The sequence below is a fragment of the Cyprinodon tularosa genome, unplaced genomic scaffold (assembly GCF_016077235.1).
Source record: "Cyprinodon tularosa strain WSP-4 unplaced genomic scaffold, ASM1607723v1 ctg283, whole genome shotgun sequence".
Classification (NCBI taxonomy): Eukaryota; Metazoa; Chordata; class Actinopteri; order Cyprinodontiformes; family Cyprinodontidae; genus Cyprinodon; species Cyprinodon tularosa.
In genome coordinates this window covers 477,012-490,555 of record NW_024038989.1, presented here as the reverse complement: position 1 = coordinate 490,555, position 13,544 = coordinate 477,012, and the positions used below count along the sequence as shown (strand labels likewise).

The following is a 13,544-nucleotide window of genomic DNA, read 5'->3' as shown; positions in this document are numbered from 1 at the left end:
TTAGCTTGGCTCGAGGTAAAATAGCTCTTTGGATTAAAAAGGTTGCAGACTCCTGCCACAGGAGGCATTTGTTATAGACTCAAAAGTCCGTAGTGAATAGTAGTAGCTGCCATTAGAAACAGTGAATACGCATATTAAAAAAAACAGGACGTACACATAGGCTATATACCCACTCATAACACATCCAAAAAATGGATAATAAAAAATACATAAAAAGAACTAAAACAACTGGAGCATTTGCAGGAATGCTTTTTAATGTACAAACTGTCCCTGTTAAATAAGTAAATAAATAAAAATAAAATAAGCAGGACACGAAGATTTGCACACTTCCCATTCCTCGGCATTATGCAGCCTCAGGGACAAGTAGCAGATGAGGCTTTTTGTGGACTGGTTCCTCTAAGCTCTATGCATAATTTCTATGCAAAAAAATTTAAACAAACAATAATTAAAGTAATATTTTTTTTTTTATCAGGACACATTTCTGAATCTAAGATTATTTCAGTTATACAAAAATGAAAATGGAAAATACCACAACTGACTAAACGCCAACCGAAAATCACTAACAAACACTGACCATGAAATGAAATGATATTCTTATCGGTAGCTTTGAACAGAAAAAGGGATTAAGCAAAAACACATTCATATATTGAATCATTTGTCTCTAATCTTCACTGATTTTCATTAAACTGCATGCGAAGAGATGTAGATGCCTTCACTAACTTGAAAAAAGTTGGAGTTCTCATGCACTTCTTTGAAATGAGCGTGAAGGTTAAGGAAAAACTGATGGATCATGAATGAAATCTGCTTCAATAACTCTAGTTATAGAGCTGCATTATGTGGAGGTGGTTATAGAACTCAGGTTCTACTGGTGAGGATCTAAACGGCAAACACTGAGTGAGAAAACATTTCCAAACAATTCAAATTCCCAGGGAGACCACACAGGCTGAGAATAAACACACCACTGTACTGAAGGCTCACTGGGATGCTTATATTAACTGTCTTTTATTTTGAAACAATGGTAAACAATAAGATCACAAATAAACAGCACGTTTTCAAGGAAGGCATGAACTAGAAAAAAAAAGCTCTTTTTACAAAACATTTAGGCAATGATCAAAAATACAATTTTTACATTCATATTCTTAAAAATTAAAAAGCTTTAAAGTCCACATATTCTATCCAAAAAACAGAAAAGAGCCATGCTCAGCAGCAGGCCCACAGCTCTTTCTGCTGCTTTTTTTTGTGAACTTTAAAAGACCCACTGTAGGCTAGTGAGTTAGCCGTTAAAGGAGTTTTATGTCTCTTCAGTGTTGTACCAACAGCAGTAACAATGTCCTCCACTCCACTCTGCTGAAACATCTCCTCGACTTCACCTCGTCGACCATTTAGCTGTTTTTTAAGTGGGTTCTTGGCAGACGTCTCAAAGAAAACCATTGCATGAGTCTTGGCGAAGTTCATGGCCAGCTCCTGGCTCACCTGGCAACCGGTGCTGCTGGCGTTACGGAGGTCACTTTTATTCCCAATGAGGAACCTAAGGAAATATAACAATAAATTGAGTTATTGTGAGATACCTTATGTGGAGTTCCACAGGGCTTTGTGTTCGGGACAAAATTTTCTCTTTGGAAGGTCCCTTAAGGTTTGGCAAAACGTCCTACTTTACATATGTGCAGTAAACAGATGTCATCAAATTTTCTAAAATCCATGCTGGGCTAATGCAAGTAAACTATGATAAATTGGCTCTTGTTGAATCATCAGAATAGATTTACCTGCAGGAAAAATGCAAATGAAATAAAAAAAAAAATTTGAAACTGACTATTGGAATTGGTAAAAATAATCAATATTTTACTTTCATCAAACTGAGATCAATTGTAAAGTTTGCAGCTGTTCAGAGGAGGCCTAAATTATTAAATATATCTACATGGATTTTTTTAAATAATGAAATCTGGTTAAAGTTTCCAACAACTACTTAAACTATTAAATCTGTGGCAAAAACCTGAGAGAAAAACCAAGATCAAATCCTGTTTATCATTTAATGAACCAAAGCAATACAAATAACAAAAACAAAAATATCATTTTATTAGATGGTTAAAAATTTTTTATTTATTATTTTCATATTTTTTAACTGTACTGCTGCTAAAATTATATGTTGATCAAGTTAGAATCAAACTGGACCCTACATAGTTGAAGAGCTGGACTGTGAGTGAATTTAAGGTTCAAAGGTCACCTTCTGTACAGTAGCTCATTGATTTTACACTAAATCAATGTTGGTACACGAAATTAAATCAATCTACTCAAGGTTTGTGCTTAGTTATCCTAACTGCAGCCAAACAAGCAGGTCTTTTTTCCACAGTGATCAAACTAACTGCTTTGTCTTATATTAGAGACATTTAATTTTGTTAGTTTTTATTTTTGTTTTTTTATATGTGTGAAATAAAAAACATTTCATTGTAATTTTCTTAAATCCATTACAGTAAATTGGATTTGTTTTTATTGCATTTCAGTGACTTTACTTCACCACCTTACCGAGGTATTTCGTGACCCAGAGAGTTCTGCCGGCACTCCTCCACCCAGGCACCCAGCCCGTTAAAACTGGCCGGACAGGTGACGTCATAAACGAAAAGCACGGCGTGGACGTTCCGATAGTAATGCTGCACCAAGGACTTCCTGAAGCGCTCCTGACCTGCAGTGTCCCACAGCTGGAGCTGATCAGTAACATGGAAAACAAAAAGCAGAGGATGGGAGTGAGGAGATGGCTGCAAGAGACTGAAACCTTTTTTTTTTAAAACATGGATACGGATGAGGGCAAGAAGGAGAGGGAAACATGCTTTGACATATTTCAGAGCAGGCAGAGAACAGTGAGTTCGGATAGCGAGCAAAGGAACAAAAACTTTGACTTTGGCCTGGAGAACAGTCGTTATCCAAGCCTGTTTCTCTTCAAATCAATACTTTCATCAATATGTTTTTCTCAGGGCTTGAGAGGAATCAACAACTTAATAAAAAACCAGGGTGCTCTGTTCCAAACTAGGAAGTAAACTAAAGGACAAACCTCTCTGCTTTGCCATTCTGCAGAAAACGTATGAAGCTCTTAGAATAAGTTTCGAAGGAAAAATACTCTAATGGTTTTAGCTGACTATAAAAGAAACTTCCTTTCACTTTGCAGCCTTACATTGCTCTCCATGAGGCCTTTTCTCACTGTTTACAGACTTAAAAGTCACCATCTGAGAGAAAACATGGATGTTCTGTAAATGACCCAGTCCAGTATCCTGGCCTCAGGCAGTCTGCAGTCTTTCTTCCTGGTGATAACTTCCCAGCTTGTTTTTTCTAAAGCCTATTCTCTCCCCCGGTTCATTTATTCTGAAGTTGCTGAAATCCTACCCTGTGAACCAGTGAAATGCTTATTAATCAGCTTTGGAGAAAATTCGAGGTCAGGGTTGCTCTAAATTGTTCTGTATATATTTTTCTTATCTTTTAATCTTCTGGTTCAGAGTACCAGCCATCTCCATGGAATGATGCTGCCACCACTATGTTTAAGCACACAAATATTATCTAAATATATAATTTACTAAGAATCTGTGTTTGCATTGTCATCCTTTCGTCCAACATTTCATTCTCAGTTTGTGAATAAGTGACATATTTCTGATTTGATTTTCTTCTTGCAGCTCTGACATCTCCACAGGACTAAACTAAACAAGCACTGAAGGTTTTTTCATTCTGGTGATAAGACAGTTGTTAATGACTGTTAGATCACACTACTATGGGAATAAATTTAATTAATTATACTCTTTCCTTCTCCATACCAACTCTGTCTGATCTAAGGAAATGCATGGATCTTCTCTTCTCAAATATCAGAAATAAACCTTCCCAAACCTAATCTATTAAAGATATCTTTTTACATTTTACTTTTATTGAAGTGTTAGATTTCCTTTTTTCTTTTTTAGACTGGTAGGGACAGGATGTTTTTCACCATAAATATTGTTTTCTTGCATGATCTGTTGAAGAATGGTACATTCATACATGCAAACAGAACAGCTTAACTTAACAGTGTGGTAGTTTAATCCTAAAACATAATTTATAGTCATCTCCTGGATCTTGCACTGCAAAGAAGCAAACAAGCCAAGCTTATTTTGGACCAAATAACTTAGCTTTACTACCGAAGAGGATATGGTAACAAAGATGAAATGCAGAATATTCGTTAAAAATGCTCAATAACAGACCAAGAGGAAGAAGCAGGTGAAGTAGAAACCGAAATCTTGAGAATTAGGTTTGAAAAACTAGATCTCCAGTTCTAAAGATGGTAGCTCTGGAGGAGCTGCAGAGAAGCACAGTTAAGGGGGTGAAATCTGTTGACAGGATAACTATTCAGTTGTGAATTTTACAAATTTAACTTTAATGGTTGAATTGGACAAAGAAAACCATTGCTGAGAAAAAGGTTGTAAAAAAAGTTCTGTAATGTTTGCCTCCACCCATGTAGGGACACAGAAGGAGCTCTGGTCAGATGAGACCAACGGTTAACATCCGTCGATTAAATCATTTTCACTTCCGATAGGATACAGATATTGCAGCTTTAAGAATTGCCTGATACTCATATTGACCCGATACGATTTTAGCATGAATCATACCAGCTTTCATTATTTATTTTATACTGTAGAACGTTAGGAAAGGCTTGATCAAGTCACTAAAACAGGGAACAAAAGTCAGCATCAAAGGTATTATTTAACCGGTGAGTTACAGAAACTTTAAGAGAAGCAGAATGTTTCTATCAGCATGAAAATATCAGAGATTTTAGATGCAGGACAATAAAATCCGATATTAGCTTTCTGGCTGATATTCGACTGATATCCAATATTAATATCGGGTAAACATCCCTATTAAATACAAATACTCACATTTAAACTCAACATCTCCATCCTGTTGAAAGGAAGCATTACTGTGGTTGCAAAGAAGTAAAAAAAAAAAATTGAACTTTATTGATCTCACATTGGAGAAATTTATCTCTGCATTTAACCCATCCCCTTGGGGAGCAGTGGGCTGCCATTGTGCGGCGCCCGGGGAGCAGTGTGGGGTTAAGGGTCTTGCTCAGGGACCCAAAGTGGCAGTCTGGGGGGAGTGGGGGATCGAACACCCAATCTCAGGATTCAAAGCCCTATGTCCTGACTGCCACTCCCACAACATGGAGGACAATGCTGCTAAAGGTTTTTAAACTAAGATGGAAATTTATCTTCCAGTAAAGAAAAGCTAAACAATTAGCCTGAGCTACAATTTAATGGTTGGGTTTGAGGATTCAGTAGCCATTTATAGTTTATATAGTCAAAAAATGTCTTTCTTTGATGGTTACAGCGCAGTTTTCTATATTTGGGTTTATAGAACTTATATATTAACTTATGATTTTCTATCAATTTAAGTCCCAGATTTGTACTGTGAGGCTTTGGGTTCTTCTTATATACATATTTTACCATAATAAAAATGAAAAAAAAGGTTAAAATCAGTGAGATATCAGAATTTGTAAACTTCCATTTAAAATCCATAGATATCCCAAAAACAGCTGAAAGACTCTTCTTAGCTCTGCATCATGGGCGACTCTGTACAGGGGCCAACAAAGGGCCAATGCTACTGTTAAATTGGTCCTGACCCCTGTTATGGCCCCCTGTTCTGAAAACATACACTGCAAAAATGTAGATTTAAGTCATTTGTTCATAAAATAAGTGCATATTTCTTTGTTTGAGCACATGGGTAAGGCAGTGAATTTACTAATGGATAGGAAGATGATGTTATTTAAAGCGTAAAATATCTAATAATCTTATTTTAAGGGGGAAATTGTTAATTACTTTGGCAGATTGTCTCATTTACCTGCTCAAATGAAGAAAATATGTAATTATGTAAATAAACTTCTACCTATTTTAGGCAAATATTTCAGTGTTTTAAACTGCTACTGAATCAATTCCTCATGATGGTGTGGGCTGAGAGAAGAGTCCATAACTGATTCTTTCTTTGGACCAGTTTAATATTTTGCCTTTATAATTCACTTTATTAATCATTTAGAAGAAAAAAAACATTTGGTATTAGGCTGAGGGTTGCTGCTATATCGTGCAATCAGAAACACTTCTCCAAGAAAATTGACCAGAAAATGTAGACACTTCCTCTATCATGTGGATATTTCAAAACACTCAGGAAACGCACCAATGAACACCCACATGTTTTTAGAAAGCTGAACCCTTCTGCAGGATGCAGCTTCCCGCAGATCACAAGTGCTCCATGACAGGAACTGATCACATCCATCCCTGCAGGCTGCAGAGTCTGCTGCTCAGCCAATAACAAGCAACTCAGTGCAAAAAGAACTACCTCTATTGTATATCTATTTTCTCCAGATTTAGTTAATCGAGCTTGCAATAAATAATAAAAAAAATCAACTCTCCTCTTACTTTTATTTTCTCTCCATCAATCTCCAGCGCTCTCTCGCGAAAGTCCACGCCGATCGTGGCCTCTGTCCTGCGTGGGAACTCTCCTGCGCACAGCCGGTGCGTCAGGCAGGTCTTTCCCACCCCGGAGTCTCCAATCACCAAGACTTTAAAGGTCCGACAGCGGCTGAGTAGGGAGGACACGCTGCCCAGAGAGCTGGAGAACTCCAGAGATGAATCCATGGAGCTGACTTCCACGCAGATCCAAACTCCTCTGACTCTCCTGACTTAGATCCGTCCCTTTTTGGGGAGAAGCTGCTGAGACGCGCTCCACGGCGCAGGAGAGCGTGGGTGAGAGAGGGGAAGGAGTGGGCCGTCTCATTTGCACGCCTGTGTTTGATTTGACAGCATGATGATGATGAGGAGGATGAGGATGATGATGATGATGATAATCCAGTCCTGACCCAACATGTTGATGAGCGACGTTTTAAAGTCATTTTTTTTTTTTGTCTAAAAAAATTGATTATACTATTTCTGATCATTTGTGTTATTTAGAAATAAACTGCAACCTTGGACTCTCTGAAAAGTCCAAATACACAGATATGGCAACATAAAACAATCACAATTTTAAACTTTTCTTTTTAAAGAAAACATCTAGAAAAGTTTGCATATTCAAATTCAAATTTGAACGTCTGAATTTCAGACTAAGATTGAAAACATTACTACACAGTAAATTTTGCAGTGTTAAAGTAACACATTAAGGGTGCATTTGGTCTCATTCTGAATTAGTGTTAAATTAGAACTCTATGTAGTGTGTGCTTTAGCTTTACTCCAGTTGTTGTTGTAATAACTCCAAAAGAGTCAATGTACTTTGACACTGCATATTTAACACTGTGAAATTTACTATGTAAGATGACATACCCATATTGGAAGCAGAAAAAAAAAGGATTAAGACTGCAGACACCTTAGAAATGTATTCAACTTTTGTTTTTATGTTTAATATTTTTGGACATCCAAGTGATAATAATCTAACAACCCCCAGCTGTGAATCCTAAAATGGTCTAATCACTTCTCATAACGCAAAACATCTAGAAATCCAATATTCTATGGGAGAGATTAGGAAGGAGAACAGGTGGAGCTGAAAAGTGGAAAAAAAATAGATTAAAACTGGTTATGTCAAAATAGTCTGAAAACCTCCATGTTTTGTGAATAGCCCCATATCATAAATTAAATTAGTTTACATATTTTCATGTAAAACCAATCACATTTGTTTTTAATTTGAAGAAAAAAAGAAGATTGCGCACATGCGGCTCCAGTTCTGCTCTACTGGAGCACAGGCTACAGGTTTCTGTCCTTAAAAGGTGAGAACAGCTGATTAGTCCAAGGCTGTGAGCATAACTTGTTCATTATGTGAAAAATATGTGATTGCTGCAGCACAGAGACACGCTTTATTTCAGAGCGCAAAGCACAGTGATCCTGGTGTGTCTTTGCGCAGAGAGAGGATAGAAGTGGATCAACCCAGCACCAGAAAACTGATTAAAATGATAAAGATAGTTCATGAATTGGATGTTTACTCTAACAAGCCATGCAGCACATGGAACAGAGAGCAGATGGACTTTCAAACTTCAAAGTTCTGGATGTGAGAGGAGGGAGGATGAACCTAACCCACTTTATGAGCTGGATTTAACTTATTGAATTACAGTGAGGAAAATAAGTATTTGAACACCCTGCTACTTTGGAAGGTCCTCCACTTAGAAATCATGGAGGGGTCTGAAATGATCCTCATAGGTACATGTCCACTGTGAAAGACATAATCTAAAAAAAATAATAATAAAAAATCCAGAAATCATAATGTATGATTTTTAACTATGTATTTGTATGATACAGCTGCAAATAAGTATTTGAACACCTCTCTATCAGCTATAACTCTGACCCTCAAATACCTGTTAGTCTGCCTTCAAAATGTCTATCTCCACTCCATTTATTTTCTTAAATCAGATGCACCTGTTTGAGGCTGTTAGCTGCATAAAGACACCTGTCCTCATACATACAGTCCCCATACAATCAGTAAGAGTTCAACTACTAACATGGCCAAGACCAAAGACCTGTCCAAAGACACCAGAGGCAAAATTGTACACCTCCACAAGGCTGGAAATTGCCATGCAGCTTGGGGGGAAAAGCCTCACAAATGGACGGAGTGAATGGAGTGTATACAAAACTAAATTTGATGGAGCAATCATTAGAACATGGAAAACTAAACATGATTGTCAATCTCCCTCAGACTGGGGCTCCATGCGAGATCTCACCTCATGGGGTCTCAGTGATCCTAAGAAAGGTGAGAAATCAGCCCAGAACTGGTACTGTTGGTACTGTTGTTAATACACTAAGAAATATATGGTTTAAAATCATGCATAGCACAGAAGGTACCCCTGCTTAAAACAACACATGTCAAGGCCCGTCACAAGTTTGCCAATGACCATTTGGATGATCCAGAGGAGTCATGGGAAAAAGTCATGTGGTTAGAACAGACCAAAATAGAACTTTTTGGTCATAATTCCACTAACGGAGGAAGAAAACTGATGAGTACCATCTCAAGAACACCACTACTGTGAAGCATGGGGGTGGTAGCATCATGCTTTGGGGTGTTTTTCTGCACATGGGACAGGGTGACTGCACTGTATTAAGCAGAGGGTGACCAGGGACATGTATTGGGAGATTTTGGGGAACAACCTCATTCCCTCAGAGCATTGAAGATGGGTGGAGGTTGGGTCTTCCAACATGACAATGATCCAAAGCACACAGCCAGGATAACCAAGGAGTGGCTCTGGAAGAAGCATATCAAGGTTCTGGCGTGGCCTAGCCAGTCTCCAGACCTAAACCCAATAGTGAATCCATGTTTCTAAGCAACAGCCCAGAAATCAGACTGATATAGAGAAGATCTGTGTGGAGGAGTGGGCCAAAATCACTCCTGCAGTGTGTTCAAACCTGGTAAAAAAAAAAAAAAAAACTACAGGAAACGTTTGAACACCGGAATTGCAAACAAAAGCTACTGTACCAAATATTAACTTTGATTTTCTCATATGTTCACACATTTATTTGTAGCTGTATCATACAAATAGTTTTAAAAAATCTTATATTGTAATTTCTGGATTTTTTTTTAACGTCTCACACAGTAGACATGCAGCTACGATGACAATTTCAGATCCCTCCATGATTTCTAAGTGGGAGAACATGCAAAAAACAGCAGGGTGTTGAAATGCTTATTTTTTATCCTTAGTTTGGGGCAAATCAAAGCATGTATTCTCAAAGAAGCTTAAAAGGTCATTTAGATCATCCCAGTCAGTTGCAGACACAAGTGTTGTTCAATTGACTAGGAAAATATAACCTATGTACAGGTTCCAGTAGAATTAGTGGAACAGTAACCTCTTCTCATCCATATTCTGTTATTAGAGGTACAATATTAAAACAAATACCTTAAAGCAATTATTTAAATATATAATTCATTTGTCTACCGTTTAATTTTCTGAATGGTATGTGAAATGATATAATCTAATAAAGCAAGGATAAAGTTTTACTCAATGTAAAATATGCATACCATTTAATGTATCTTAATAACTGAAATATTAATAGCAATCGAACGACAAAATATGAGGGACCAATATCTACAGAGCATATTTAATACTAAATAGCTCACTAATAGTTCACAATGTTCAATGCAAAGCGATAGACGGCGTTGTTAAATGCTTCATTTAACATTTTAACAGAACGAATGCAAATAGTTTCTTTATAATAAGAATGTAGAGCTGAATAAAATGCAGCAAAAAAAGCAAACTTATATAAAAAAAGAAAGCTTTCAGAAAAAAAAAATATAGATGTGCTTTTGGGATCTCACCATTTGGCTAAGAGATATTTTTAAGTTAACTTTAAGTCAGTTACTGTTATTGCCTGATTTTCATATAACTTGTTCATTAGAATTAGAAAAAATAAAATCAAAATATAACTTCATTATTTCCTGTAGCCAACTTGTTTTTCCCCCCTCAATCCTAAACTCTGTGGTTTTAAACCTTTAAAAACATTCCTCAAACATCACAACCAGAAAAGTTGTTGTAAACCTTTGCTGCGTGATAAACAACTTACAGCAAAGAGTTTTTATTGCAGCAACAAAATGTAGTACTTTGAATATTTTGTTCTCTTTCAAAGTATTAGTTGTTTTCTGCATTCTTCCTAATATGTTCCAGTACACCATTTCTTTCTTTGCTCTTTAAAGATTAGTCAGGAGGTGAATTGTGTAGACTTCTTTAACAGGTAGCAGGACATTAAAACCTGCAGCTCCATATAAATTACACAGAATGAGCCTTTCTCATTCAGTGAGCATCTATTATCTCCCTGAGGTAATCTGTGAAATGGAAGATCAAGGATGCCACGCTCCAATAATAAGGATGAGACTGTTAGTACCTATATAAACTCTATATTCCACCTAAATGCTAAGAAATTGGAAGTAAATCATTAATTTTTTCTACATGAGTGACATGTTTGTACAACTTAAAATGGTGTGCATGAGGGGCTCCACTGGGTAAATAGCGCCACCATCTGTTAGGACCAAGGGAAAATAAATCCCTGTATGAATCTGCTAAGAACAAGTAGAAACAGACATGAGGAAAATGAATTGGAGCATCCTTGTTTTCTTCTATTTAATATTAACATTTTATCCTTTTTTTTATGGTTCAGCAAATAGCAACTCCAGTATCATGCAAGTTAGGATATGGAATATATATATATATATATATATATATATATATATATATATATATATATATATATATATATATATATATATATACATATATATATATATATATATACATATACAGGTGCTGGTCATAAAATTAGAATATCATGAAAAAGTAGATTGATTTCAGTAATTCCATTTAAAAAGTGAAACTTGTATATTATATTCATACATTACATACAAACTCATATATTTCAGATGTTTATTTTGTTTAATTTTGATGATTACAAATGACAACAAATGAAAATCTCAAATTCATCATATCAGAAAATTAGAATATTGTGAAAAGGTTCAAAATTGATGGCCCCTGGTGCCACACTCTAATCAGCTAATTAACTCAAACCACCTGCAAAAGCCTTTAAATGGTCTTTCAGTCTAGTTCTATAGGCTACACAATCATGGGGAAGACTGCTGACTTGACAGTTGTCCAAAAGACGACCATCGACACCTTGCACAAGGAGGGCAAGACACAAAAGGTCATCGCTAAAGAGGCTGGCTGTTCACAGAGCTCAGTGTCCAAGCACATTAATAGAGAGGCGAAGGGAAGGAAAAGATGTGGTCGAAAAAAGTGTACAAGCAAGAGAGATAACCGCACCCTGGAGAGGATTGTGAAACAAAACCCATTCAAAAATGTGGGGGAGATTCACAAAGAGTGGACTGCAGCTGGAGTGAGTGCTTCAAGAACCACCACACACAGACGTATGAAAGACATGGGTTTCTGCTGTCGCATTCCTTGTGTCAAGCCACTCTTGAACCACAGACAGCGTCAGAAGCGTCTTGCCTGGGCTAAAGAGAAACAGGACTGGACTGCTGGTGAGTGGTCCAAAGTCATGTTCTCTGATGAAAGTAAATTTTGCATTTCCTTTGGAAATCAAGGTCCCAGAGTCTGGAGGAAAAGAAGAGAGGCACTTCATCCACGTTGCTTGAAGTCCAGTGTAAAGTTTCCACAGTCAGTGATGGTTTGAGGTGCCATGTCATCTGCTGGTGTTGGTCCATTGTGTTTTCTGAGGTCCAGGGTCAACGCAGCCACATACCAGGAAGTTTTAGAGCACTTCATGCTTCCTGCAGCTGACCAACTTTTTGGAGATGCAGATTTCATTTTCCAACAGGACTTGGCACCTGCACACAGTGCCAAAGCTACCAGTACCTGGTTGAAGGACCATGGTATCCCTGTTCTTAATTGGCCAGCAAACTCTCCTGACCTTAACCCCATAGAAAATCTATGGGGTATTGTGAAGAAGAAGATGCAATACACCAGACCCAACAATTCAGAAGAGCTAAAAGCCACTATTAGAGCAACCTGGGCTATCATAACACCTGAGCAGTGCCACAGACTGATCGACTCCATGCCACGCCGCATTGCTGCAGTAATACAGGCCAAAGGAGGCCCAACTAAATACTGAGTGCTGTACATGCTCATACTTTTCATGTTCATACTTTTCAGTTGGCCAACATTTCTATAAATCCTTTGTTTTTATTGGTCTTCAGTAATATTCTAATTTTCTGATATGATGAATTTGAGATTTTCATTTGTTGTCATTTGTAATCATCAAAATTAAACAAAATAAACATCTGAAATATATGAGTTTGTATGTAATGTATGAATATAATATACAAGTTTCACTTTTTAAATGGAATTACTGAAATCAATCTACTTTTTTATGATATTCTAATTTTATGACCAGCACCTGTATATATATATACATATATATAAAATCCATATCCCAACTTTCCTTTATAATCTGTATATAGCTTTAATGTTGATTTTATAGCCTCTAACAATTTATAGCCTCACAACTAATTGTTTATACCATTTATAGTCCATACATGGTCTCTGTACACATGTAAATACATCTTTATATCCTGTATAGCACTTCTGGATAAATGCAAACTATATTTTGTTGGTTTGTATTCGTGAAAGTGTAATGACAAATTTAAATTCTCTTCTAAAGCAGAAAATCAAAACACTTAAAAGTTGTTTGGAGCAGTACTATACCACAGCTTTTAACGGTAGAATGTTGGCAGCTTTGGTTACTATCATTGAGAACACTAAAACGATGGTATGTTATTGGCTTAATTTAAATTCTAAAATTATAGAGATATTTATAAGTCTGAATATTTTCCCTGTGAACCGTCTTAGTAACATGCATGTTCTGATCTAAAAAAAAAAAAAAGTTGTTAAAAAAAAAGTGAGCTACTTTTTTTCATATACTTTTCTAAACCAATGTACCATTAAAAATTAGATTTCCATGACTTGTGTACAAGCTGAGATATCCAGCATTACTTCTCCATCCTGGTAATAAATGTTATGTATAAACATACAGATAACCCGTGTAGCAATCTCAGCCTCCCGTTGTGTGAAA

The 13,544-nt window shown here is 36.6% G+C and overlaps 1 protein-coding gene across 1 annotated transcript; it reads right to left on the bottom strand.

Moving 5' to 3' along the window:
- Nucleotides 1–978: 978 nt before the first annotated feature.
- Nucleotides 979–6,764, bottom strand: LOC119786937 (ras-related protein Rab-33B-like). The gene is made up of 3 exons (XM_038290531.1): nt 6,417–6,764; nt 2,521–2,699; nt 979–1,528 (listed from the first exon to the last, which is right to left on the bottom strand). Exons 1-3 carry the CDS (start codon nt 6,633–6,635, stop codon nt 1,201–1,203), a joined length of 726 nt encoding a protein of 241 aa, XP_038146459.1. The 5' UTR covers nt 6,636–6,764; the 3' UTR covers nt 979–1,200.
- Nucleotides 6,765–13,544: the final 6,780 nt, after the last annotated feature.